The sequence below is a fragment of the Aedes albopictus genome, chromosome 3 (assembly GCF_035046485.1).
Source record: "Aedes albopictus strain Foshan chromosome 3, AalbF5, whole genome shotgun sequence".
Lineage (NCBI taxonomy): Eukaryota > Metazoa > Arthropoda > Insecta > Diptera > Culicidae > Aedes > Aedes albopictus.
This window is the reverse complement of record NC_085138.1, coordinates 43,360,571-43,387,896: the sequence shown is the minus strand read 5'-3', so window position 1 is coordinate 43,387,896 and position 27,326 is coordinate 43,360,571. Positions and strand designations below refer to the sequence as shown.

The 27,326-nt window shown below is 44.2% G+C and overlaps 1 protein-coding gene across 2 annotated transcripts in view; it reads left to right on the top strand.

Moving 5' to 3' along the window:
• Window positions 1-27,140, top strand: part of LOC109431757 (uncharacterized) — a 491,594-nt gene extending 464,454 nt beyond the window's left edge. For both annotated transcript variants that reach the window (XM_062842823.1, XM_029869039.2), the window contains 2 exons: window positions 15,488-15,631; window positions 15,698-27,140. In XM_062842823.1, the coding sequence (XP_062698807.1) occupies window positions 15,488-15,631; window positions 15,698-17,323 (1,770 nt within the window). In that variant the 3' untranslated portion in view covers window positions 17,324-27,140. The remainder of the gene's footprint in view (window positions 1-15,487; window positions 15,632-15,697) is intronic.
• Window positions 27,141-27,326: the final 186 nt, after the last annotated feature.

The window sequence follows — 27,326 nt, the reverse complement described above, 5'->3', positions numbered from 1 at the left end:
AGTCGGTGTCTGACCTGCTGTGGTGATTTATTCGGGTCTCTACGATCGCCACAACTTGGTGTTTTATGAAAACTTCTTCAACGATGTAACTCGATATAGTCGATATATCATTCATACATCATATTTCAAATCACGCTTCAAAACTACCATCCAACTTAAAGTGTCTTAATTACTGCAAATGCCCAATGCAAGCTTTCCCTATCACGTTATGGGTCAAAATCGTGATACGAACGAATCATTTCAATTCCACACGATCCACAACACACAAAATGTCAGGAAAATGGAAGAAGCGATTCGTATCAAATTGCACCTATCCAAACAATCATTCGTCGGTGCGGCCGGCGCGCGTGGCGTGGAGGCGGTAGTGCCAGCAAGCAGTGCCTGGAAAACGGTCTAATTAATTGCCATAGTGCACGCAATTCGACGATACGAGCCTGACGGGCACTGTTAAACAGCTTTTAATCGCATTTTAATCGGATCCCTTCGGCCGCACAAAGGAGGTGTTGTTTCACCGGGCCAATTAGATGGCACGAAAACACACCAATAAAGAACTTCATTTTCGCAGGGAACGCTGGCTGGACGGAGCCTTCCTATAACTGGATTAATTAGGTCGACGAAAGTTTGACAGCCACAGCAGGCGTTGGGCATTCTGATCGCAGCACGCTTTGTCTCTGCCTCAAAGGATGGCCATCGATAGGATTGAGCAATAGGGAGCCTACTTTGTGCGAAATGGTAGCTTTCGCTTTTTCTGTACTGGCCTGGCATCACGTCAGCGCGTTAATTGATTGAAGTGGGAAACGGGACGACGATGAACGCCTGGAACTGGTTTGTGTCATCCCGCATGCTGTGAATACTAGTAGTGGGATTAGTAGGTATACCTAGTTTGATTTACGCGGAAGATGCCACAGTTGTAAATCATCGTCATTCAAGGGGCCCCCGGCAGGCACTCTCAACATTGCGCGAACGAGCTGCGGATCAGTGAGATAATAAACTTTCATTAGAGTTCCCGTCCGTGGCGTCCGTCAGCAGCGTCTGTTGGCGGCGCACTCAAGATGCTAGTAGGATCTGTTCGGCCCGGCAAACGGCAGCATCTTGAAGCACGTAGCATTAAATATAATCTTCATTTATAATCTATAATCGTATCCCCAAACGAGCGTCTGCGCGCGGCAGTCCGAACGTGAACGACGGAGATGGCTTTTGCTGTGCGATCTCAAAGTTCCAGTTACCATTTCAAACTCGCTAACGACACTTGTACTACGGTGCCACTTGTGCCACCACACCAAACCGACTGCATTGCGTTTGCATCTACACTAGGGTGGACTAGCTTTGTATGGAAATCCACACCAACTTGTAACTTCGTTTCCTTGAAATCTGTTACTCCAGTACTTGATAGTGACATCTCTCTAGGAGCTCCTTCTTGGATTTCCCCAGAAGTTGCTTCCGCGGTTGTGAAATTTTCTCAAGAGTTCCTGGATTCCTCCAGATACTCTTTCCGAAATGCGTCCGGGAATTAGATTCGAGATTACTCCAGAAATTACTCCTGAGATCACCCTATTATTTTTTCTGAAGATTTCTTAACGCATTTCTCCCGTGTTGTCTCCAAACATTTATTCCAGCATTTCTCTAGGAGCTTCATCTGGGTTTACTAGGGGTTTCTTCAGATGTTTCCTTTGAGATTACTTCTAGAACTTCCAGGAGTTTGAGCATCCTCCAGGAATTGTATCCGAGACAGTTTCCGGGATTCCTTAAGAGACTCTTGTAATTATTTCTTTTGCTTTTGTCTTCAGAAGTTTTTTTTTCTGGGATTTATTTCCAGGAAAAATGGAACCCCGGAAGAAGCTGTTGGATGAAAACCTGAAGAAACTTCAGGGGAAATTCCTTACAAATCTGATTAAGGAATTCTAAAGGAAATTACTGGACGAATTTCTCCAGGAACTCCTTTAGGAACTCCATAAGAAATTCCATAAATAATTCCCTGAAAAATGTCACAAAAACTGGAGAAATTCCGATATAAACTTTAATAGGATTATCATTCCAGGAACATATGCGAGAATTCTAGCATGTACTTCCGGAGGAATTCCAGAAAGTCTGCAGGAAATCCAGAAGGCACTCCTGTATGAATCCAGAAAATGATCCCTAGAGAAATGCTGGATGGAGTTCCTGAAAAAAAAAACCGCAAGTAGTGCCTAAAAAAATAAGTAAGGAGCTCCTGGGGGAATCCCGGAAGAAGTTCTTGGAAAAATTCCGGGAGAAGTGTTTTTAGAACTCCCGCAAGGAGTTCCCAAAGGCATCCCGAATCAGTTCCTAGAGCAATTCTGGAAGGAGTTCATGAAAGAATCCCGGAGGAATCTCGGAAGAAGTTCCCGGAAGAATCCCGGAGCAGGTTCTTTGATGAATCTCGGAAGAAGTTCCCGTAGTAGTTGTAGAGCTTAGAATTATTGTGGACAAGCGAGTGTCCCCAAGAAGTAACTCGTGTTTGCATTTTGACATTCGCGAACTAGTGATGCGTCGACCGTTTGCCGTGCCTACTAGATTGCTCGATGTGCCTTTGGCAGAATATGTTCTGCTAACGTTGATTGAAAGGCTAGCTCAATAACAATGCAGATTCACAACCACACATCCTCCCTCTATCTATATAAATAAAAATGGAATGGTGTTTGTATGTCACGAATAGGCTCGGGAACGGGCCAACGGATCTACACCATTCTTTCAGTGTTTCATTTGTGCAGGGCTTCGACGTGTTCGTACGAAAAAATAATTGGGAAAATCGGCCGGGAAAGCACCGAAAACGAGAATATTCGAAATTCCATTCTGCGGGGCATTTTTCCACCGAGCTGCATGTCAAAAACACAGTAGGTAGGCAGTACGACGTTTGCTGGGACAGCTAGTTCAGGAATAAATGTAGTAAGAGAAGATTTAATGTTCAGTAACGTGTCTGGCGAAACGAAGAGGAGATATGTCAAAATTGGAACGATTAATATACTGTCATCTTCATAGTTCCGATCGAGCAGGAGACCTACGACACCACCCGATTCGAGAAGGTTTTTTTCTGTTTTTTTTACTATGGTGGAGCAGCAGTGTTTTAGCTGCCGCCATGAGACAGTGTTTCTTACAAAAGTAGGGTGTGGTCATCCGGACGCGCTGTAGACTGTTCTTTTACTGTTGCCATGAGACAGAGTTTCTTACGACAGTAAGGGTTGCGGTCATCCCGACGCGCTGTGGACTGTTTTTACCGTCGTCATGAGACAGGATTAATTACAAAAGTAGTGTGCGTTCATCCGGACACGCTGTGTACTATTTTAACAGTCGTCTTCTTCTTCTTCTTCTTCTTCTTCTTTCTGGCTCTACGTCCCCACTGTGACTTGGCCTGCCTCGCTTCAATTTAGTGTTCTTTGAGCATTTCCACTGTTATAAATTGAAGGGCTTCCTTTGCCTGCCATTGCATGAATTTGTATATTGTGAGGCAAGTACAATGATACACTATGCCCTGGGAGTCGGGAAAATTTACCCGGCCGGAACGGGAATCGAACCCGCCGTCTCCAGATTGGCGATCCATAGCCTTAACTGGAGACCCCATCGTCGTCATGAGACAGTATTTCTTACAAAAGTAGGGTTCGGTCACCCGAATGCGCTGTAGACTGTTCTTTTACTGTCGCCATGAAGCATACACTGAAAATATATTTTGTTTCATTGTACGAAATCGCTCGTCTTGTTTACAAATGCCATTCGTTGTTTTCTGCAACGAAAAGCTTCGTAATGTGCATGAGTTCGTTTCGTACAAAATTGCTCCGACTAGTTTTTCTATCTCTTTTTTTGTCAGAATGACATAAAAAATGCTTAAAAAAATACCACACGTTCGTCCACTTAGATATTACACGCTTTGATTCACGTATCTTCTGATTGATACCTATCAGTGCTAGCCACCTATCTGTAGGCGCTTGTTGAAGCCGTTCGAAAACAACCAGAACGCTTTCCACTTTAATTCTGTTTATAAATAACTTTTACTTCCAACCGAGAGCATGTTGCCTTCCCTCTTCTCGCACACGCAACGTCATATGCTCATGAAAACATGTTGCTTTGTTTTCTCTGCGATACAATCAATCGTCAGTGATGACTGCAAAGCTTAGTTGCATTCTACGAAGCATTTTCTTTTACGCATGGTTAGGATTGCGGATTTTTTAAAAATTTCCACTCTGCGGTAGCCGTCGAGTTCTACCGCAGCTGTCAAAGCCCTACCGCAGCCATGAAAATCATTCTATCATTGAGAAAGATGATGAAATCAAAGTATGCTGGCAAGGTGAAAATTTAATTATTGCACTGAAAACAAGTGAATACCAACAACAAACAATAACCATCGGCGTCGTATCCAAGGCGTCGCTTGGGCTAATTAATGATGCGTCAGAGAAAATCAGTAGTCTGACAGCTGCGGTAGCTTTTCGGTCTACCGTAAAACGGAAAATTTTCTCTAAATAAGCAATTAAAAACATTTGACATTTGTTTATTTTGTTTCATTTTACAAAGTAGGAGCTAAAATTTACGAATGAACATGTTTAGCGTCTGTCGGATTCGTGATTTCGTACATGATACAACTCCATTTGTACTGTTTCAGCTTGGTGATACGAATGGACCGTACATTATACACAAATTGCTTTCAATTTACGAAAACTGGTTTTACAAAGCATATTCGTTGAGGTTCAACGAAAGAATATTCTGAGTGTAAATTCTTACAAAACTTAAGCGGCGTCATCCGGGCGCACTGTGGGCTGTTTTGTTTTTACTAACGCCATCCTGACGCACTGGAGACTGTTTTTATACTGTCGCCATGAGACAATTTATTTCAAAAGTAAGGGTGCGGTCATCCGGATAGCTTCTTGACCTAAGGTCCCCTGTCCCTGAGGCTGCCTTCTTAGGTATAGCTTTCGGTAGAGGTGCGTTTCATATTCAGTGGTTGGATGCCAAAACAGATTTTGTTTGAGCCACACCTCATTGGTGGACAGCCGCTCGGGACGAAGGTACCTCCTCAATCTAGTTGAAGTCAGAATGATAACAGTGCTCAGACTGCACTACCTGCTGAGCCCGGAAAAAGCCTAAAGGTATGCAAAAAAACAACGCGAAGTCAAATTTCTGTTACCAGATGGCACTGTTAGGTCTAACCACTATTATCAAACTTGTCATTCTTGACGGCAGCTTAATACAATTGTAACAGCGCTGGCGCAAACTGGTACTCAGACCTATATCATTCAGTACTGGATTTGGAGGAAGTGCTAATGCAGAACTGGCAGCCTCCGGAAAGGTTATGCCAGTTTCCATGATAAAAAGGTTAGCATTACACCCTGCAAGCCAACCGTGAAAACACAAGTAGCGGGACAGAAACAATAGAGAAAAAAACAAACACCAATAATGGCAACAACCCCAGCGATGAAACAGGGTTTGCGATATCGAGAGAACCTACATACTCGCCGATGTATTGCAGAGCCGTAGGTTTGCCATCATGGCGCTGCTAGAGGTGTTTTAGGCAGGATGCGTGGGGTACGGATATTGCCTTTATACGTGTATCAGCCGCACAGGGTGAAATTCGGTGGTAAAATCGGGCGACTTCAATGCCCGTGCTGTGAAATGTAGAGGTCTGGGAGCCTTCTAAAAGCGCTGGCCATGCTCTATGACGATCCCTTTAAACGGAATTGAGTAAAGTCGATCATCGACGTTACTTCTTGTTGTCCTGGACCAACAAGTAGTTCAAACTGACCCTAGTCCTAGTCCTTGGCCTCCTTTCATAGGATCACCGGGGACTGTGGCGCATGGACTCGAGGACTGGCTAGTTCAGTCGCAACCAAATGACATTTTCAGGATTCGGAAGTCGGCACCGCATGTCATACCAGTGCTTTGCAGTCAAACTCAACCCGTCTATTGGAAGCCGTGCAGATAATTCGCTGATACGTTGTTCTCAAGCCAGCAACTAAGTTAGATGCATAGCAAGGAGTCCCCGGAAAGATTCTGGGTAGACTGAGCCGTGTCGACACCTTCTTCCGTAGTGCAAGCTGATTGGGCCTCTGCTAGGGGGAGATCAAATAGCGATGCATGCAGTATAAGTTCTTTATTTTGTCAGTACAGCGAAAAGTCGGCGTGTGGTGTCGGTCCTGCTTAGCTTCCGAGGGCATAAGAAGTGATAAGGCCGGATAAGGAAGCTGGAAATACGCCTGCTCCGTACCTTGGTACAATGGTACTATTAAAAGATTGAGTCATTTAGTTCGTTGCTGCAAGACTAGGCAGCTAACCTCAAACTTCGCTAGTCCCCGAAGGACGATAAATTGGATAGCTTCGCGGCAATTTTAACGGTTTAGGATTAGATCAGAAAAGTAGTCCCTGGCGTCAGAGTAGATCCCAGCCGCACACTATCCTTGTTTATTTTTTTCTTTCCCTCGGGTGTCTTTTAAGCAATTTTGCAAGGTTATCATATTGTCTACCAGAACTACGTCAATTCCCAGCAGTTTTCTTCGTAATGAACGATACTCAGGCAGAGGTGCGTGATCAGTTGGTAATCTATCAATCAAATAACTTTTCATACCACGACACCATCATCATCTTAGGAGACCTTAAGGTTCACTATGGGATTTAAGACGGCAGCCATCGACGGATGGACGGGAGACGATTAAAAGGTGGAAGCAGCACTTCGATGAACACCTGAACGGTGCGGAGAACGTAGACACGGGGGCCCAGACAACAGAGGAAATGGCTACGTCAGTGCAGTGCAACAGAAGTCGGGAATAATCCCGTGCTTATGGAAATTAGGGGGCCGTTTGTTAGCTCATGAACAATAAAGGTCCCATTAGACGTGACAAATATTTGGCCAAACAAGCCCAACAAATGACCAACACAGCGTGAATCATAGCAACTTTGGATAAATGTCGGACTTCAATGGCAAATATTTGGCATTATGACAAACAGTCTAATGGCCCCTTAAGGACAGACTTATTGGAATCCTAAAATAACCGCCACAATGGCCGACTTAGGTACCTACTCACGATTTTGAGCGCACAAATCTCTCCGTAAACAAAACCAGCGCACCTGATCTTCTTATTTTAAGCTTATTACAAGTGAGCAAGAACAGAATAATAAAACGCACTGTTGTTTGAAGCTTGCTTCTTAAGATTTGTGCATCTGAAGTTCTGATGTACTGTTCAAGCGGGATTTCAAGACGTTTGTTCTCAAAGCTTCTGTTCAGAATAGTATCGCAGCTGCTGCTTACATTCAGGTGATTTTATCTACACAATATTCATAACCATTGCGCTCATACTGGTTCGTTTAGCTTCTAGGAATCGAAATCGAAGCCATGCACAGGTTGAGCTGTGTTAGTTTGTTGACTAAATGTAGTCCCAATGACGGCCCACCCTAACCCACACGCAGGTATTAGCAAACATAGTGCTTGCCCGATGGCAAACACAGTTTTATGTCTCTTTCATTAGGAAAATATATTACCGCCATCCGTGCGTCGTCGTCCGAGAGCGCCTAGGCTGATGATGTGGTCCGAGCTGCATGCTGGAAGCACTTTTTCACCCTGCCACCCCTACTAGGACCGACACCGGATCACAGGGCTCTCTCTATATCTTCTTATCGACAGCCTGCACCCTTGCAGCAGCAGCCTCATCATCGTCGTCGTCATCATCATCCTAGTGCTAGTTGTAAGTCGTAATCTCCCAGTACCTACTACATTGGCACTGGCAGCGGGCAATGTGTGTTCGAGGTCGATTCGGTTGCTGCTGGGGCTGGAAATTTATTACCCACGCCAGGCGCGCAAGATGATGACGATGCGACGAAGATGACCGACCACGATTCGAAGCGGTCCAACGCTTCTTCTAATCATAACTATCATACCTACGCTAGTGCACTCTACAGCTGAGCTGTAGGTACATATTTATTTTACTTGGGTCTTGGGTCGACCGACGACGCGACAGGTCTGGGCTAGTGGAGGCGATGGTAACGATTCAACACTGGGAGCTCCGAGGGCAATTGCCCATTTGGACTGGACAGGGTCTTTATCGAAACTGGTGCGAAGAACGATTTGCAGTTGGGAAGATAAAGATGACCAGTTCAGTGGATTGGGTTGGGTGAAGACACTCGATAAACTTCACGGAGTGATTACCATTGATATGTGAAGTGTGTCTCAGCTATACTCTCTTGAAGCCATCTTAAAGCATCCTGAAACTTCCATGAAACCTCCATGAAATACTACAAAACTCCCATAAATCCACTGAAACATATACTGACATCCTTCTGAAGCCGCCTCCCAAGAAACATTTTTGTTCAAGTAGACTAGAAGAGGTTTAGAACCATAATAGAACCAACATAAATGGTATTAGGTTTTATGACAGTTCTAGAAACTTCTAGAAGACTAAATGGCCATCGAAATGTTACTTGGGCTGTAGCTAATTGACAAATTTCATCTCTCAATTTGTCAATTAGCAACATTTTGTGCTTTCTAATTACAAGTGTTTCCAGTATGTTTCAGACATACCAGCAAATCTGGTAAAATGCCAGTAAAATGGGCAATATGAATCATTGGGCTGGAACTCCCTTCGGAATACACTTAGCCTTTTATTAAATTCCCCTCAATTGTTCTTGCTCCCTTAAGTTGCCCTGCAACCTTCCCACCTCTTTTAAGGAAAACTTGTTATTAACACTTCTCCCCTCTATTTTGACCTCTCCCCTGGAATCATCCGGATAATCCTCTTAGTCTCCGATTAAGTTGCTCTTAAAATATCATTGCTAAGTCGCCTTAAGAACCCCCTCTCTCCACTTAGATCCGTCTGACCTCTTGGCTCCTCCTAACGCTCTCTTAATTTCTCCTCCATTAAAACCATCCCATCAATATCCTAAGCTTGTCATCTTAAGGGGTTGTGGCACACTACTAAGTATCAGAGGACAGAAGATCTCAACGGTGTTGGCGATGTCAACAGTTTAAGGGTGTTCACCCTTGTCATACCGCTCAGTGACAACTACGACGAGTACAAAACTAGAAGAATACCACCAAGAGTCGTATGTCAGTAGCCTGTATACGGGTCCCGCTCGATGGCAAGAGAAGAAGAGAAACGAATCCATCGCAAAAAGAAACAGCAAGTACAAGTAAAGCTTGACTCAGAACCTCGTTCAGAAAGATATGCGGAGATTTTAAGCAAATGTCATTGGTGCGCGATAATAGACTGCGCCAGTGGTCACTGTGTTCATACAATTATTGAGAAGGACACGTTCTGATGGTGGCAGCCATGTGGAAGAAATTCTTCGAACTTTTATTGAATGGTAACAATGGAGGTGTACCGAGGACCAGGAATACCATAGTCTTGTCAACGTCAAGCGTTGAAATCTACAAAACTGGATGCCATTAAAAAAGTCCCTAAAAAAGCTGAAAACCCCAACCAGAGTCTGCTAATTATAGAAGGGTCATTCTTTGTACGAGATACTGTAGCGTGTCCTGTTCAACAGACTAAGACCTCTTAAGGAGTCCTCCGTCGGCTAACAACAAGCTGATTAATGACGGATCAGATGTTTAACCTGCTGATTCTGTTCATTCTTTAAGGTGAATATAGAACGAAGCCACACCTTGAATTTTCGAAAGCACAAATCTGATGAACCAAACATCACACCGAGCTGAAAAGTTGATCGATTGGTCACCCGCTGGTGGTGACCAATCGATCAATTTTTCAGCTTAGTGCGATATTTGGTTCTTCAAATTTGTGCTTTTGAAATTTCAAGGTGTGGCTTCGTTCTATATTCACCTTAAGCGGAGCGTAAGATTCAACACAAAGCCATAAGCTGTGACAGAGAATTGCAGTATCTACCTCGTTTCTGACTTTGGATGGATTGAAGCAGGGTGCTACTGTGCTGCTCTTTCAAATTTACTGCTCAGTAGGGCAGGATGAATGAAGGATCGAATAAACTAAAACCTCTTTTTAGGCAGGCAATTTTTATGCACTTTTAAATTACCGTAATCCGGGGTAACATTGATCAGAATTGTCAATCTTTCTTGAATAATTCTCTTGTTAAAGCGCATGTTACATGTTTTATATTTTTTAAATAAGTACTGGCTCTCTGATTTTGTGTTAAGCTACTCAAAAAAGTATTGTAAAACTTTTTAACATGTTTAAATAGGCTTTTTAATCTAATTTTTGATTTTGTTGATTTGGGGTTACATTGATCACCTAAGTAAACAATGTTCGTTTGTGTTGAAAATACCCTTACATACTAAATTCGGGGTCGCTGATTTCGAATATGTTGTCCAAATTCTTACAAGTTATGTACTTCTTGAGTTATTTTAGGATTAAAATCCTTCAAACCGCGAATAACGCCTAAAGGTAGACAATGGCTTAAGGAATTGATAGCCTACTTTCAATAAATCATATATTTTATTGAAAAAGAGCATTTTCATAAAAGTTTCGTTCATTAAATCCAACTCTAGGATAACATATTGAAGTAATACAGTGATTTCGAACCTCATATTGTATCTAGTATTCATGCCATGCATGATTGTTTGTCAATGCATCTCATTGCGCTACGAAACACAGCTATTCAAAAATCGATTTATTTCAATGTTCATGAAATTCAATTTTCAAAAATTACATGTCATTTGATAGCTAAATAATAGCAGATTACGATATACCATTCGATAGCAGAAACAGATTCAATGTAAAATGCTTGTTTAAACATTTCATGAGGTCGGTCAAGCCGATCAATGTTACCCCGCTGATCAATGATACCCCGTTTTACGGTACGTGAGTTTGCTTCTGCCATGCATAAAAGAGGGAGAGCTATTCAAAACCAATATTGTGCATGAGCAAATGTAATAACGGTAACTGTGACAGCGGCGACCAGAGGACGTTTACAGGAGCGTTTATAGGGAAAAGTAAAAAAGGGCTGCAGAGACGCGGTACCAGAAGATCTCAAGAGCGTTCCAATGGGGTTTCAAGTGAGTTTCAGGGAGTTTCAGGGAGTACTAAGAGGTCCCAGGGGCATTTCAGGGGATATCAGGGAAGTTTCAAGGGACGCCAAGGGAGGTTCCACGGTGCCTCAGGGGCACTTCAGAAGGTCTCATGGGATTCCAGGGGAGCTCCAAAAGGGTCCCAGTGGTGTTTAAGGGGGTCCCAGGGTGTTTAATGGGTGGTTTGTGGGGACACAGGGGCGCTTCTAGGGGCTAAAAATTTGCCGAATAAAGTAAAGGTTGCACACGCATATCAAAGTCGTGAAAAAGACGTAAAGGCTTCTCACCATAAGTTCAGCTTAAGGACAGACTTGTTAGAAGCCCAATATGGCCGACTTTGGAACCTTCTCACGATTTTGAGGGCACAAATATCTTCGTAAACAAAACCAGCGCACCTGAGCTTTCTATTTTAAGCTTATTACAAGTGAGCAAGAACAGAATAATAAAATGCATTGTTGTTTGAAGCTTGGTTCTTGAGATTTTGCGTCTGAAGTTCTGATGCACTGTTGAACCGGGATTTTTAGACGTTTGTCCTTAATTGACGCAGTAGCTCAATTTCCCAACAGTGGGAAGGAAAAAATCCCAACACTGCTTCCAGAGGGTCTCAGAGGCGCTTCAGAGGGTCTCAGAGGCGTTGCAGAGGGCCTCCGGGAGTTTTAAGGGGTATCAGGGTCGTTTCAAGGGATCTCGGGGGTCCTTAGAAGTACTTCAAAGGTCTCATGGATTCCAGGGGAGTTCCGAATGGTCTCAGGGGCTTTTAAGGGGCCCTTAGAGGCATTTCAAGGGATCTCAAATTCGTTTAAGGTGGCCCAGCAGATTCCAGGAGGCACTTGAAGGTGAATGAATATCTTTATTATCGAGACTTTCAGCCGGTGGCCGATTCATCTCCGGAACCTGAAAGTCTCCTGGTACTGCCTAAGGGGTCTTAGGGAGTACCAGGAGGATTCAAGGGGTCAAGAATCCTCAGGAGCACTTCAAGGTGTCTCACGGGCGTTCTCATGCAGTTTAACTCACGAACTCAACCCTTGTCTTCTGTACGTTTTCTCGTATTTGTGTTGAACATTATACGCCAACTATCAGAGTACCCGTGTTTGCTAGCATACTCTGTTCCGAAGAGTACACACGTGCAGAACTTGTTTATGTACCGCAGTACTAAACGAATATGGAACCGAAAGCAAACTGGGTACCTGGAGATCTCTATGGCGATTAGGAGGTCTCAGGGGTGTTCCAGGAGAGTGGTGTTTCAAGGGATCTTAGGGAGTCTCAGACGATCTCAAGAGAGTTTCAGATGGTTTATGAGGCTTCAGTAGGTTACCAGTGGCGTTTTAGGGGGTCTTAGGGGTCGCGACCCATGATTCCGGCATATTAGAATATTTCTGAACTCTTTATCAACTTGAATGGTGCACCAACTCACGAACACAATGCTTAGGTTGTTTTCTAGCATGAGTTTGGCCCCAGGTGTGTACTTCTAGTAAGACTCGGGACACACTGTTGCCTAAGACTCAATTCTGTAACGATAATCATTTTGGGACTAACAACACGATTTTAGAAGTTTACTGTCTACGGAGAATTTGTTTGGCATACCAGATCTCTTATTTTAAAAGTATCACTCATGGGATTAATCCACCTGGAATTCCAACACGTATCATTCTTTCAGTCTAAGAATTATTACAAGAACATTATTGCATACTTTTAGGCGTTTATCGAAGTATGGAGATTTCTGCCAAATTTACAAAATTAATTTCAATTCTTTAAAACATGATTCGCTAAGAGATTGAAGGCCAGACTTAGATTCCACTATTAAAACATATATCTAGAATAAACAAATATTTATTAAAAAAATGGACAAAAGGGCAGCACCAGGGGACATTTATTTCCAGTACAAAACCGGGTTCGAGCTAGGGTTCGAGCATGAATTTCCGGTTTGACAACTACCCTTACATGTAGTAGTACAATTCTTCCTATCGATCCTAGTGAAAACCGTTTATTTTTATATTTCATTGTTCCTGAGTATCAGCCAATTCAAATTAAAAAGTTCGTCCTGGGGCTTTGAAGGTAATGTTTGCTATTTGGGGTCCAATTGAATAATATGTGTCGGTCATCAGTCGTCGGAGAACATTGACTGGTGCTGGTGTTTGAGTCAATTGAATGATTTATATCCCTTTGGTACTTAATCATTTATTTAAGGCTCATGCGCCAACAGGCATAGCGGAGCCGATCCCTTTGGTAAATAGAAAAATGAGTGGTTGCCTATCTCAATTCATCAATTTTTGGATTCAACTGCGATAGATTTTAGTTTGAAAATGGCTCTTCCAGTCTTGATAAAATTCAAATACAGCTGTTTAATCTTATCCGACGTTTCGGTCTCATTTAGTCCCCGGGGAAGGTCCTAAATGAGACCGAAACGTCGGACAAGATTAAATAGCTGTATTTGAATTTTGTCTAGACTGGAAGAGTCATTTTCAAGCTATCTCAATTAAGACTTAAAATGTAAATTGATAATGAAACTTCGCAGCACAGCTTCAGGAGGTCGCTGGGCGCTCAGGAGTTTCGGGAGGGGTTTCAGGGGATCTCAGAGATCCCTAGGGTATTCCAGGGGAACTCTAGGGCACTTCAGCGAGCCCCCTGCTCAGGGGCGAAGGGATCTCAGTGGCGCTTCAAGAGATCTCTGTTGGAAAGCTCTCTAAAGCCCCTTGGAGCCCCCTACTATGCATAAAGTTCCCTCTTTATATGCCCTTTTCAATTTATGCCCACTTTTATTCTATTCACCCCCAACCTACAGCATGAAAAGAAGCTTCAGTGTAGAAGACCTGACGTGCAGATGAAAGATACTATTATCACACGATCGCACTTGCTTTTCAACCATCTATACTATATGGACCTTATCGGCATCTATCGTAGGGCAATGTAGTAAGCTTACGCTTCTTTGGAGATTGAGACAGTAAGGATGCTTGACTGAGTACATGATTTGGGGTGGAGACAGAGACAGGCCTCTAAAAAGAGGAGCATCAAACTACAGTGGCCCCGGATCCCCACATTTGCACACCCGGCCCTGGGTATAAATTACTAAGAGTAATGCACACTTCCAGGAAATGATATTTCACCTTGACTTCTACTGTCTTAAGCAAGTTTCTAAAGTTCTCATGTCATTCCTCATAAGTGATGATCCCCGTCGCCGTTCAGTAGGTCATATTTCAACTAAGATCACAATCTACCTTCAGGTGCATAATAAAAAAGTAAATCGTGAGGATAAGTTATCGTTTCCTCTACCCCATCACCGCCGCTAATTATGCCATTAGAAAGAAGCGTCGTCCTTTCACTCGTGCCGACACTTCTTTTTCTAGCTAAACTACCCCACGCTGCTGGCTCGCTCGAGCGACTACTTACTGCCCAACTACCAACTACTACTGTTCACCCATCGGTCCACCCCCAACAGCAGCAGCAGCAGCAATCCCACCCTCCTTTCGGCTTCTTTTTCCCACCGACCATCGAGCGAACCGTGCGCGATTCGCTTTCATTCACAGAGCGCAGTGTCCGCCCGCCGCCGCTGCCGTCGCCACCGCGTTGTTGAACGTTGAATACACAACAAACACGGATTTACAAATTGTTGTATTTAGCCGAGCACATCATCCAACAAATGAGTATGTATGTACCTACAGTACAGTGAGCTTGGTGGCGGCGGTAGCCGCCCGGCGCTGGTGCAGCCAACAACGGCCACTCGGGCACTTTAAATGCGAATTAAATAACAATAATTTCTTTATTAAAAAAGAGCGCTCGTAAAGCGTCGTCCGTCGGTCGTCCCACTCGGGCGGGGTGGACAGCTGAGCCTGATGCGACGCGGCTGAACTGACGGACTGACACGCGGATTGCCTTTTTATGCGCATCTTTTCTTGTGCGGCGCGGCTAATAGACTAGATCCTCGGCGGCGTTCCGCTGCTGCTGCGGACGGTCATCATCATCTTCAACGCTGGGCAGCGGCAGTCACTCGCAGTAACAAACAACCGGTTTGTGATGCTGCTGCGGCTGCTGCTCCTACGCCAGATGGTGTGATGGCTTGGCTAATAAATTCCTCCGGTTGCAGCGGTGGCCCCAAAAACGGGGAGCAAAAAAACAGAACTATCGTCGCTGACCGCTTCTCATAACTATTCACGAGAGATGCCGGCGCGGCACTTCTGCATAAATGTCTACTTTTCCGGTTCGTCGCTTGTTTTTTGGCCACTCGACGGCGCGCGGCACAAGTCTCTTGATCTAAATGTTTCTTGACACGGTTCCGAGTTTGATGTCTCAGCGCGAGAAACGCTGTATGCATTAGGTGTCAACGTACGGTAAACCACGGCACGGTTGGAATGCTCCCCTTATCTTGTTGCGCTTAGTAGATATATCATCTGAATTGATTTATTGGTCATTAGCGCTTTCTTGACCGCAATCGAGGGAAGTCCCGCGAAAAGTTTCCTAAATAGAGATTGTTTATATCACAAAAATGCTAATCCTGTTTCACTCTTGTTTCTGCTTTCGCAGTTTTGGGGACCCGATAAAGACGTTAACCGGCTCGATCAATCGATGTTCGACGACATGAATCGCTACTGTTGGATACAGCAGCAAAACAACGGTCAACAGCCGGTGGGCTCCATCAGCAACTCCGTAACCGATACGGATGGACAGGTTTGTGATCAAACCCTCAAATCAACTGACGTTCGCAATTCTAACTTTTCTCGATCCCATCTATAGATCTACACCCTCACGGTGCTCAACGGCGCTCCGGAGCCATGGGTTCTCCGAAAGGATCCCACCCCAACGGAGCCACCTCCTCCGGCGTCCAACCTCGATCTCGACACCATCCTCGGAGGCTTCCCGGGCTACGTCAAGACCGAGTGCTTCTCCTACGATGACAGTGGCTTCGGCACCGATCATCACTCCAAGGAAGATCCTCAGCAGCAACTGCTAACCCAGCAACAGCAGCAGCACCTTCACCAGCAAGTACAACAAATACCGGTCTCGTCGACCAACATCGTCCTGTCCAACAACCTGATGGACCCGAACAGTGTGATAGCCTATCAGAACAACAACAACGACTGGCAGATGTCGGACCACAATGTGATAGAGCACGAAACTCCAGAGTCCCTGCTCCGAAGTGCCCTGCAAGGCAAGGGCTATACCAAGGGAACGCCCGTCACGCTACAAAACGGTATCACGGTAATACCAGCCGGGCAGATCAAAGAAGAGGATCTAAGGCGAGTCCTCTACACCAGCGACGCCGACACGCTAGCCTACGCAGACTCGACTCTCGCGAACCCTCTCTTCGAGGATTCCACCCTGCACTCACCCAACTCGAACCACCCGCACCAACACCAACCTCATCCTGCCAGCATGGGCGGTGGCGGCTCGATCGGCGATCTCGGCTCGGGAGTCGTCGTAGACGACGACATGTTCCTCACCCTGGAGCCCAGCTTCACCGAAGACTACGAAAAGCTGAAACGGATCGCTTCCGAAGTTCAGCAATTCTGCACCGATAACAACAACTACACCGAAATCATCGTCGAATCCGCTGCCATCAACCACCAACATCAGAATCCTAGCCTTATCAGTAGTAATAACGGTAACCAGAACCTAGTGATATCCAGCGTCAACAGCGGCGCCGGCCACCACGCGATATCGACGACCACCTCGTCCGACGTGGTGACCACCACCTCAACCACTAAGGTGAAAGCCCCTCGGTCATCCAAGAAGTACAAGCGATCTCTCACCAGCAGTAGTGCCAACTCCACCACTACCAACAACAACAATAGCATAGCCAACAACAATAACAACACCAGCATGAGCAACCTGAACACCCCTTCGGCGGCGTCGATACTCAGCTCAACCAATCACAGCCCGAGCACCAACAACCCCAGCCCGACGCACTGCAACGGCCAGCGAAAGGAGCGATCACTCCACTACTGCTCCATCTGCTCCAAGGGCTTCAAGGACAAGTACTCCGTCAACGTGCACATCCGGACGCACACTGGCGAGAAACCCTTCGCCTGCTCGCTTTGCGGCAAGAGCTTCCGCCAGAAGGCACACCTGGCCAAGCACTACCAAACGCACATGGCCCAGAAGAACCCCTCCGGAAGCGTCAAGTCCAGCAAATCCAGCCGAGCAGCAGCGGAACAGGCGGCGGCGGCTGCGGCAGCAGCAGCAGCCGCCCAACAGCAAGCCGGTCCTCCGCAGTTGCCGTCCTCACCGGTGTCGGTGCAGCAACAGCAGCAGCAGCCAACGCTTCTCCCGCCACTGCAATCCGTTCAACAACAGGTCCAACAGGCCTCCGTTGGACAATCGATCCTACTCAACACTGCCACCATCGTCGCCGGTCGGTAATGGCCCACCGCTCCCGGACTTCGAAACACAGACAGACACAGACGCTCACTGCCTGCGCAGTATACAATACTGCTTCCTTCGCCTCCTTCACAGATGGATCTTGGATGTTTGTTGGAAGTTTAGTTCTAGGTTCCTTTAGGTTCATCACCGAGAGCGATCGTTTTCGGATCATAGGAGGCGAAACAAGACGCCACCAATCACAGCATGTATTCAGTAGATAAAGAACGCCATTGTTTGAACGAGAAGTGTTGCCAGTCTGACGGGGTTAAGAATGTTGTCACAGATCATCACAGGTATTCAAGTTTTAAAATTTCGAAAACAAGTCGAAAAGGTTGTTTTGTATGAAATATTGTGCATTTAATTCATAATTGCGAAAACGTAAATGAAAGTGAGCGATTGCATCACATCGAGTTGGTGTCTATTTCTGTGCACAATTTCTGCGGTCTATGCTGAATAAGTGCTCTGAAGACATCAAGTTGATTTGATGCAATCACGCACTTTTATAGACGTTTTCGCACTCGTGAAAACTTGTGCGATAGTCCACTGGTGAACTAAATGCGCTATACGTGGGAATGTATCTTGAAGTTAACATGAAGTTTGCATTTGGTCGCCCTTCCGAAATTTGGAACATTATTCTAACAACATTCTATCTTCGGGGAGATCGTAGCAGAGTGTGCGCGCGAGTGGCTGCGCTTTCAAAACTGCCACGCGCTTTCTTTGTTCCATGTTGTTTCCAATACAGCCGACCGAATTGAGAAACGGCTGCAAGGATGGGAACACTCACTTGCAAAGAGTTACACTCACTTGCAGTTTTCTCAGCTCAGAAGCGTGAAATAAAAAAAAACGATGTATGGACGACTTTTGCCTTGGGATTTTGCCTAAAAGTTTGCCGAATAGAGTAGGGGTCGCACACGCATGCCGAATTCGTGAGTGAGTTGCGACGGCAACTCTCCACGAGGTGAATTTAACAGCTCTATCACGACTTTTGGGTTTGTAAGCGACCCCTACTCTATTCGACAAAGTTTGAGACAAAACCACAAGACAAAAGTCGTCCATATATCGTTTCTTGATTGCACACTTCTGAGCTGAGAAAATAGCAAGTGAGTGTAATTCTTTGCAAGTGAGTGTTCCCATCCCTGAACGGCTGGTGGTGCTTGAAAATTGATCTTCAGTGTTCGACATTTTTCTCTTACCTGTCAATTTAGTCGATTGTTGTGAGAGTTTGTCTTTTCCCCATCGGGGTGCCGAAATGTTCCGTCGACTCTACATTCTTCATCCAGTATCTCAAGGCTGTTTCGACCACCCAATCACTCCAACTCAAGTGTCCAATTCATCATGCCTAAGCATATTTTATGCAGGTGATTATTATTCATTTTCTGGGCCCATAACCTGTTGTATATCTTCCCAATACCACACAATACAACGACGACATTCCTCCACGATCTATGAAAACAGTTATTGTCTGTTCTAAAATCTTTCCATAGACTTAGTCGTTTTCTTACCAAGGACTATCGTACCTTGAAGATCATCACTTCAGTGTCTACTTCCTCCATTTAGCTTCGCATCCTTGAATAGCTTCGAAGCTACGAACTACTTTTATATAGCTTTATATAAACCCAAGAACGATGCTTTGGTATGTTTCGTCCATTGCTCCAAAGTCATTTTCACCACGATTGGATCTTCGGAAGTTCCTCACGATCACCTCTGTCCTCTGAACTTCCTTTGATCTGTGAACGTCGTCGAGGAAACCTTACCCAACATCTCTAAGGATTCTTGACCGTACTTCTACCAACGAATCCCTAACATGAGTCCATGATAAAAACCCCTATGACAACACGCCAGATTTGGGCACCGCATCTACGAATCGTAAAGTCATCTTCTTATCGCAAAGCTCCTTCTTACTGCTAGTTCTGGTGACTCAAGCAGTCATCAAGCTCCGATGTCTACATACTTCATCCAGAGTTTATCCAACTGTTTTTGGACAGTCGATTCTACTCCTCCCATGTGTCCTCAACCATCTATCGCTCTCTAGGTAGATTCCATTTGTCGATTCAAAGGGTTCATTGGGCCTTATATTTCTGCCAGAATATCTCGTTTCGTCCGTTCGTTGGTTATACGGGCGATTGTTCTTCAATGTCTGGACCCATAACCTCGGTTGAATGCAGATCACATAGATCATCGAAGTTTCGTAACTCTCCGAGACCCAATACAAGTGATCCAGCTTTCAAGCAAATACAGGATCCACCCGGTCAGAATATACCGCCTGAATTTACCCTAAATGCGCATCATGTTTGCCGGTACTCCTTCCGATAAGCTAGATACCTTACGAGTTTCCACTACACTCCTCCATCTATGTAATGAGCACTTGCGTGCGCAGCCTTTTCTTTTTTCTCGCTCTTTCATTTTGTTGAACGCAAGAAAGAGCAAGATAAAAGAGGGGGCAAAGTGCCCCCTCTATTATCTGTTTCTTTCGCGTGTTTGTTTACGAGAGTGAGTGCGAAAAAAGAAAAAGCTGCGCACGCTAGAGGTAATGAGTCGAGGATGCATGAATATAGTTTTCGCGTAATTGGAATCAGTTTGTTGCTCAAATGGATTTCAAGGTTTCAAAGGAGTCCAAGGAGGATGATAGGCTAAGAGATATTATGGTGAAGTCATGCGAGGTTCCAGGAGGCTTTTAAGGGAGTTCCAGGGAGGACTCGTAGGCGTTTTAGGTGATTTCAGCGAAGTATCCTTGAACCGTGAAGACATCTACTCGTCGCAAAGCTCCTTCCTAGTGCTAGTTCTGATACCCAAGTAGTCCTCAAACTCCGATATTTACATACTTCTTCCAGAGTTTATCCAACTCTTTTTGAACAGTCGGTTCCACTCCTTCCGTGTTTCGCTCTAGCTAGATTCCATTTGTCGATTCCAAGGGTTCGTTTGGCCTGATATTTCTGTCGGAATATCTCGGTGTAGTGTACATTACCTATGCAGGCAATTATTCTTTAATGTCTAGGCCCATAACCTCTGTTGAGTGCAGATCACATAGATCAAATAAGGCTTTTCTTCTCCACCACCTATGAAGACAGTAACTGTCACTTCCCCATCTATCGACGAACACACTTCAGTACAAATTTGCCTTCTTTGATCGCGATAACTTCCTCCTGGTGTGAAACTACGTAGCTCCTCGCTACTCGAGTACTACTAGTAGTAGATCTACACTCACTGTAGAAGTCTGTCTGCAAACGAAGCTTGTAAACGTTCCAGGGTTCCAAATTCCTCTAGACTCCAAGAGTCTAGAGCTGGTCCTGAATTCGTATTATGTGCCCAGAACACATCTGTCATTCTCCTGTGCCACGTAGTTACATACGTGACTAATATTTCGCAAAAAGGAACATTACCCCATAACCACAGCTCTATTCTCAATAACTTATTTTTTGATGGCTCATGTTGTAGCCTCGCTAGCAACTCTGATTCCCATTTTTTCCTACGACTTTCATAACTATTTAACGGTACGACACCCTCTCTCTAGCAACTTTGCTCTTGTTCTTCGCTTTCTTGACTTGCATCTGGTACAGAACATCGATGTTTCGGAACTCTCCAAGCCCTAATGCAAGTGGCCCAATTTCCGTGCTTATACTGGATCCGACCATTATATCATTCGTTTAGGGATGGTGATAGGCTAAGAGATTTTAAGATGAAGTCATGGTATTAGGGGGCTTTTCAGGGAGGTTTCAGAGGCATTTCAAGACGTTTCCGGGCATTTCGGTGGGCCTTTGGAGGGTTTCAAAGGCGTTTTAAAATATTTAAAGGCGTTTCAGGGCTTTTCAGGGGGACCTTACTAGGCTTTCGAATGAGCTTCAAGGGTTTCAGAGGCGTTTCAGGAGGTTTCAGGTGGATTCTAGTAGACATCACGGGCTCTCTGTGAAATTTGAGAGGCGTTTGAGAGGCATTTCGAAGCCTTTCAAGGCGTTTTAGGGGTTACAGAGGTGCTTTAGCAGGATTCACGGTCTCTCAGGAAAAAGGGATTCCAGAGGGAGTTTAGGGTACCTCAAGGGCTCTCAGGTGAAATTCAGGGACAGCTTAACGGGTTCTCTGCCAAGCTTCAAGGCGTTTTAGGGCACTTCAGGGGAACCACACTTTCATTTGAGCCTGGGGGTTCAGAGGGAGATTCCAGAGGCATTTCAGGAGGTTACAGATGGATTTTAGTGAACTTCACGGGCTCTTAGTTGAGTTTCGGAGGCGTTTCAGAAACATTTAAAGGCGTTTTAGTGCGTTTAGGAGGTTTCAGAGGCTCTTTAGGATGATTCGCAGTCTCTCAGGCAAGAGAGGTTGCAGAGGGGCTTTAGGAGACGTCACAGGCTCTCAGGTGAGCTTCAAGGGACTTCAGAGATGTTTTATGAGATTTCAGAGAAGCTTCACGGGTTCTCTGGAAAGCTTGAGGCTTTAAAGGAGTTTTTCAGGGAGGTTTCAGAGGCGTTTTAGGGCATTTAAGGAGAACCAGGCTTTTAGAGGCGTTTCAGAGGCATTTCAAGACGTTTCAGGGTATTTTAGGAGGTTTCAGAGTTGGTTTATGAGGACTCACGGTCTCTCATGTAAAGGGGTTCCAGCGCGACTTAAGGGGACTTCACTCACCCTTCACAGGCTCTCTTGTAAGCTCCAGGAGGTGTTCAGACACGTTTCAGAGGAGCTTTGGGGGTATCAGGTATCAGTAGGTCGGCTCCAGAGGCACATTCTACACCATTTTGGAAAGTTTTGCCATCGCCATGAACACAAGTCTGTTCTTTGAGGGGGGGATCTTCATAGCTCTCATGTGAGCTTCAGCGGTGAGGGCTCAGAAACGTTTCAACACGTCTCGAACTGAATACGCTGCGCTGGTAGATCCGATAACATATGCTCAAGGAAGTTATTGGAGAACCTAAAACAGAGCTTTAACTCACATGTTGCTCGAGCCTGTTTAAGTATGAATTCCATTCATAATGATTCAGCAGATTACTGATTACGGTTGTAGATTCGATGGCCTTTTCTGCAAGGTGCCCTCGGATACTCTAGGGTATCAGAAGGCCGTCTCCAGAGGCACATTATCCTCCATTTGAGACATTAGTGCCATTCTCTACCCTTATTCATAATACAGTGACAAGTCACAAGAGATACATGTATGTAAATGCGATGACTTTTTGAGGACCTTTCAAAACACGCTCTTCAATTGTCTCTCAGCCGTTGATCAACCAACAGTCGTCCATTTAGCATGTGATACTGTTACATGAATTCTGGCTTCTGTAACAGTCAGTTAATTCACCTAAGGATGTCGGAAAGGGGCTACCACGGCGGCTACGTGGCCTGCCGATTCATCTCCAGGTCGATACAAACTCCTAAGAACAGGTTCTTATTTACTTATTTGAGCTCAATAAGCCTGTTGAACTAGCCTAGCCCGTTTACGCAGAAGTTTCCAAGTTTTGCCATTAAACGATCGCTTTATTACACACTTATGCAGCTGGTCTTTCTGGTCTGCTGGTCTTCTGGCCTTCTGATCTTCTGGTCCTCTGATCTTTTGGTCTTCTTGTCTTCTGGTCTTCTGGTCTTCTGGTCTTATGGTCTTCTGGTCTTCTGGTCTTCTGGTTATCTGATCATCTAGTCTTCTGGTCTTCTGGCCTTTTGATCTTCAGGTCTTCTTGTCTTCTGGTCTTCTGGTTTTCTGGTTTTCTGGTCTTCTGGTCTTCTGGTCTTCTGGTCTTCTGGTCTTCTGGTCTTCTGGTCTTCTGGCCTTCTGATCTTCAGGTCTTCTTGTCTTCTGGTCTTCTGGTTTTCTGGTTTTCTGGTCTTCTGGTCTTCTGGTCTTCTGGTCTTCTGGTCTTCTGGTCTTCTGGTCTTCTGGTCTTCTGGTCTTCTGGTCTTCTGGTGTTCTGGTCTTCTGGTCTTCTGGTCTTCTGGTCTTCTGGTCTTCTGGTCTTCTGGTCTTCTGGTCTTCTGGTCTTCTGGTCTTCTGGTCTTCTGGTCTTCTGGTCTTCTGGTCTTCTGGTCTTCTGGTCTTCTGGTCTTCTGGTCTTCTGGCCTTCTGATCTTCAGGTCTTCTTGTCTTCCGGTCTTCTGGTATTCTGATCTTTTGGTATTCTGATCTTCTGGTATTCGTGTCATATAATCTTCTGGTCTTCTGATCATCTTGTCTTCTGGTATTCTGGTTTTCTTGCATCTAGTCCTCTGGTATTCCGGTTTTCTGGTCATCTGGTCTTCTGATTATCTGGTCTTCTGGTCATCTGATCATCTGGTCTTCTGTTTATCTATTCTGGTCGTCTGGCCTTCTGATCTTCTGGTCCTCTGATCATCTACCGTTTCACCCTCGATGGGGAAAGTAGCCTGACTTGGATGTCAGGCACGTAGCTTGGTCCTTTGAGTCTGCCTACGAATATCAAGCACTTGAATTGATCGATCTACAAGGCATAAGTCTAGAACACTTCACACGCCCTGTTGACCTTCATCACCATAGCTGATGAGTTGAAGACGGTGGTTTGCTTACCGAAGGCTTCCATCGGCGTTTTGACGTTGTCGGCGAACGGAACGTCCCTCGGTAGTTGTGGAAGAATGTAGTTGACGTAAAAACTGTGGAAGGCAGTGTCCAACTTCAGGAGCAGAAGCCAAACTTTAGCCGAAACGGACTGTTTTCATGCCGTTTTCCGCATCGAAACGGAACTCGCTGATGTTCGTTGACTGTGACTCCAGTACCTGTTCTTTGTTTGTTGCTTGAGGAATGGCAAACTGCTGGAGAAGCTGGGTCATTTGCAAAATAGCTGCCTGAAGTTCTTCGTTCGCTGCCGTCAAAATGAAACGTCAACAACGATGCGATGTTTTTTGCATGCACTTTTGTAGCAGTGCGATGTTTTCCTAACACACTGGCTGCGCTTTGCAGCAACTGACCGTTCTTTGATGTCTGTCAGTTGTTGCAGTTATCGAATTTCATTCACTAAGTGTAACGTAAACATTCTGCAGCTATCGAATGTCTAATGTACTTATTACAATAGGCTTACCTTACCTTACCTTACCGGTCAGGCTAAGGCCGGGGTGGCCTCTGCTGTACATAGTAGCCGCCTCCATTCCACTCGGTCCATGGCTGTTTGTCTCCAGTTCCGCACTCTGCGTAGGGTCCGCAGATCGTCCTCCACTTGTTCGACCCACCTAGCTCGCTGCGCTCCACGTCTTCTTGTACCGGTCGGATGGCTCTCGAGAACCATTTTAGTCGGGTTGCTATCCGACATCCTGATGACGTGACCCGCCCACCGTAGCCTCCCGATTTTCGCGGTATGGACGATGGTTGGTTCTCCCAGCAGCCGATGCAGCTCGTGGTTCATTCGCCTTCTCCAAGTCCCGTCTTCCATCTGCACTCCGCCGTAGATGGTACGCAACACCTTCCGTTCGAAAACTCCAAGGGCGCGTTGGTCCTCTGCACGTTATTACAATAGGACACTGCATGAAATTCTCTCCTTCTCTTTCACTCTCACAGAAATTTTGTAGACAACAAGGCCAAGAAATGTCAAAATCCCATACAAAATCAAAACAATGTAGCGCCTTATATACCTATTTTGATTGACAGTTGCACTTCTAATGAACCTAATAATTTTCACATGCTCTACAGTCAGTGATTGCTGCGATTGCTGGAATAAGCTCGTTTCCATGGCCACCTTACCAACACGATTTAACTTAATTTAAGTATTTAAAACCTGTATGAAGATTCCAACTACGGAAACCTTGGATGACTGAGCATATTCTCGCTTTAAAAAACGAGCAAAATCCTCCTCCAAAAAACACAGTAAATGCTACACTCGAACTGCAACTTTTTCAGCTATATTTGACAGATCACACATATGAAAGACACTTCAACAGTCGTTCCTATTTTATTGTATTTAGTGACACTCTGATATCATGACTTACTCTGCGATTGAAACATGTTAACAAAGGAGAAACGAACATCAAAAACATAACCTACGCCTAGAAAAAAAAAACAAACAAGTTAACTCAGAAAATGGAATGCATGGGCCTAAAAAATTGGCAAAAAAAATATGTCCACTGTGATGTTTTCTTTCAATTCTAACGTGCTGAAAGAAAGATAACTCAAAAAGAACCGCGCTTCCAACGTCCAACGATGCACTGTTATTACTGTTGTTCAAAACTCTACTCACTAAAAAGAGAAACAAATAAATCAAAGTGTGTTCCATTTGTTTCGGAAAACGAAACTTTAAATTATTGCCTCGATTGTTTACTATTGTTTATTTACATTCTAGACACGCTCAAGAAAACTCACTCACAAATGACGACACCACGCAAAGCGAATGAAAAACAACACGCACACACGCGCATAAACACATCTTATAGAACGACTTACGTTAAGTTTGAGGTTAAGAGTAAACAGCTTTTGTCCCATTCTTGCCATTTTGTTTTTTATACCTTAAGTAGACACAACGAAGAGTTAGGAGATACAAAAAATATATAAATAGTAATCCTATTCCTTAGCGTAAGTGTAAAAATACACTGCTGCTACAGTTGCTGATATTGCACGAACACACACACACACACGCAACTTGTTTGCGTTGTTTATTAGTTTTAGGAATACTTCTTACGAGAAATTCTCTGTGAAATGCTTGTATTTTCCTCCCCCTATACAAATGTAAGGCTGTAAATAGAAACTACAAAAATGACAATCAAAGCAATCGTGCTCAAATGGAACGAAACAAACGAGATGATACACACAGCGAGAGAGAGGGAGACCGATACCGAGACAGACTCTTTCTGTCTCATTCGATTAGAGACACTCTCTTCGTGTGAAATATTTTTAGTCCAATAATGTTACACTTATTGAGAAAAATTTTATCTTTATTTTTTGTTCACTGTTTTCGTTGTCGTTTATTTTTTAGATGTTTGTCTGTTTTGCAACAAAAAAAAAAAAAAAGAAACCCCAAAAGTTAACCACGCGCGTTACCGAACCACTACCAATGCGTGCGGCTCGTGTTTGTTCTCCTGTCTTCCCCCATTGTTTTGCTAGAATTGATTGTTACTATTGTTCCACTCTTGAGATTAACAAATTGAGATTATGATGTGTACGGAAAAGTGACGAAATTGCAACTACTGAAATTCGTATATTTATGTGTAGAAAAGAAGGAAAAACCTAGAGCCGCCACGAAGCAATATTAGACAATGAAAAAAAATGTGATTCATTCTTTAAATTATATCTTCTTATTCCTCTTATGTTTGTGAACTGAAAACAGATGAGATTTGTTGATTTTCTTATTTTATTTTTGGTTATAAAAAAAGTGAAGAATCTATAGCTTAAGGAAACTTTTTCCTTGTTTGTTTTAGACAGAGAAAGAATGGAAGTAACATACGTATTTCATCTGTTATAGTTGAAATTTATTTAAAAAGAGAAAACGGAAATTCGTTACATTTGTAAGGTGATATTATCTAGACAAATATATAGTTTTTATTTTTATAAGCAAAGTAGTTCTAATATTTTTAGCAGCAATCTGAACTGTGTATGTGTTTTCCTCTATGTTTATTTTTGTCATTTCTAATGTTAAAGTTTGTTTAGATAAATATTTTATGCCACTCCACTATTTGATTGATGTAGTAATATGTTCAGTTTTTTTTCTTCTCTAGCAGAGTTGTAATTAAATAAAAAAAAACATTATTCTCTTTCGCAAACCACAACAAGTAAAGTGTATAGTTACAAAACAAAATGTTGCCCTAGGTTAAACCGTGTAATCATCCGTACATTTCTAGTAGGTAGTCGCAACATCAACACACACAAAAAAAATCAGAGATCATCAATAAATGTTTGACTAATTCGAACAATTCCAAAACGATGCCTTTCACATCATAGTAGATCATATCACATTTTCCAAATTGTCTTTTGATTGAGGCTACTTAATCTTGTAATTCACCCTGTGGTACTCTCGGGAATTTCTAGATTCGTTAACTCACTAAAAACCGATTTCTTCACCCTGGCTTAGGCGTTAAGCCAGGTTTAACTTTATGGGTA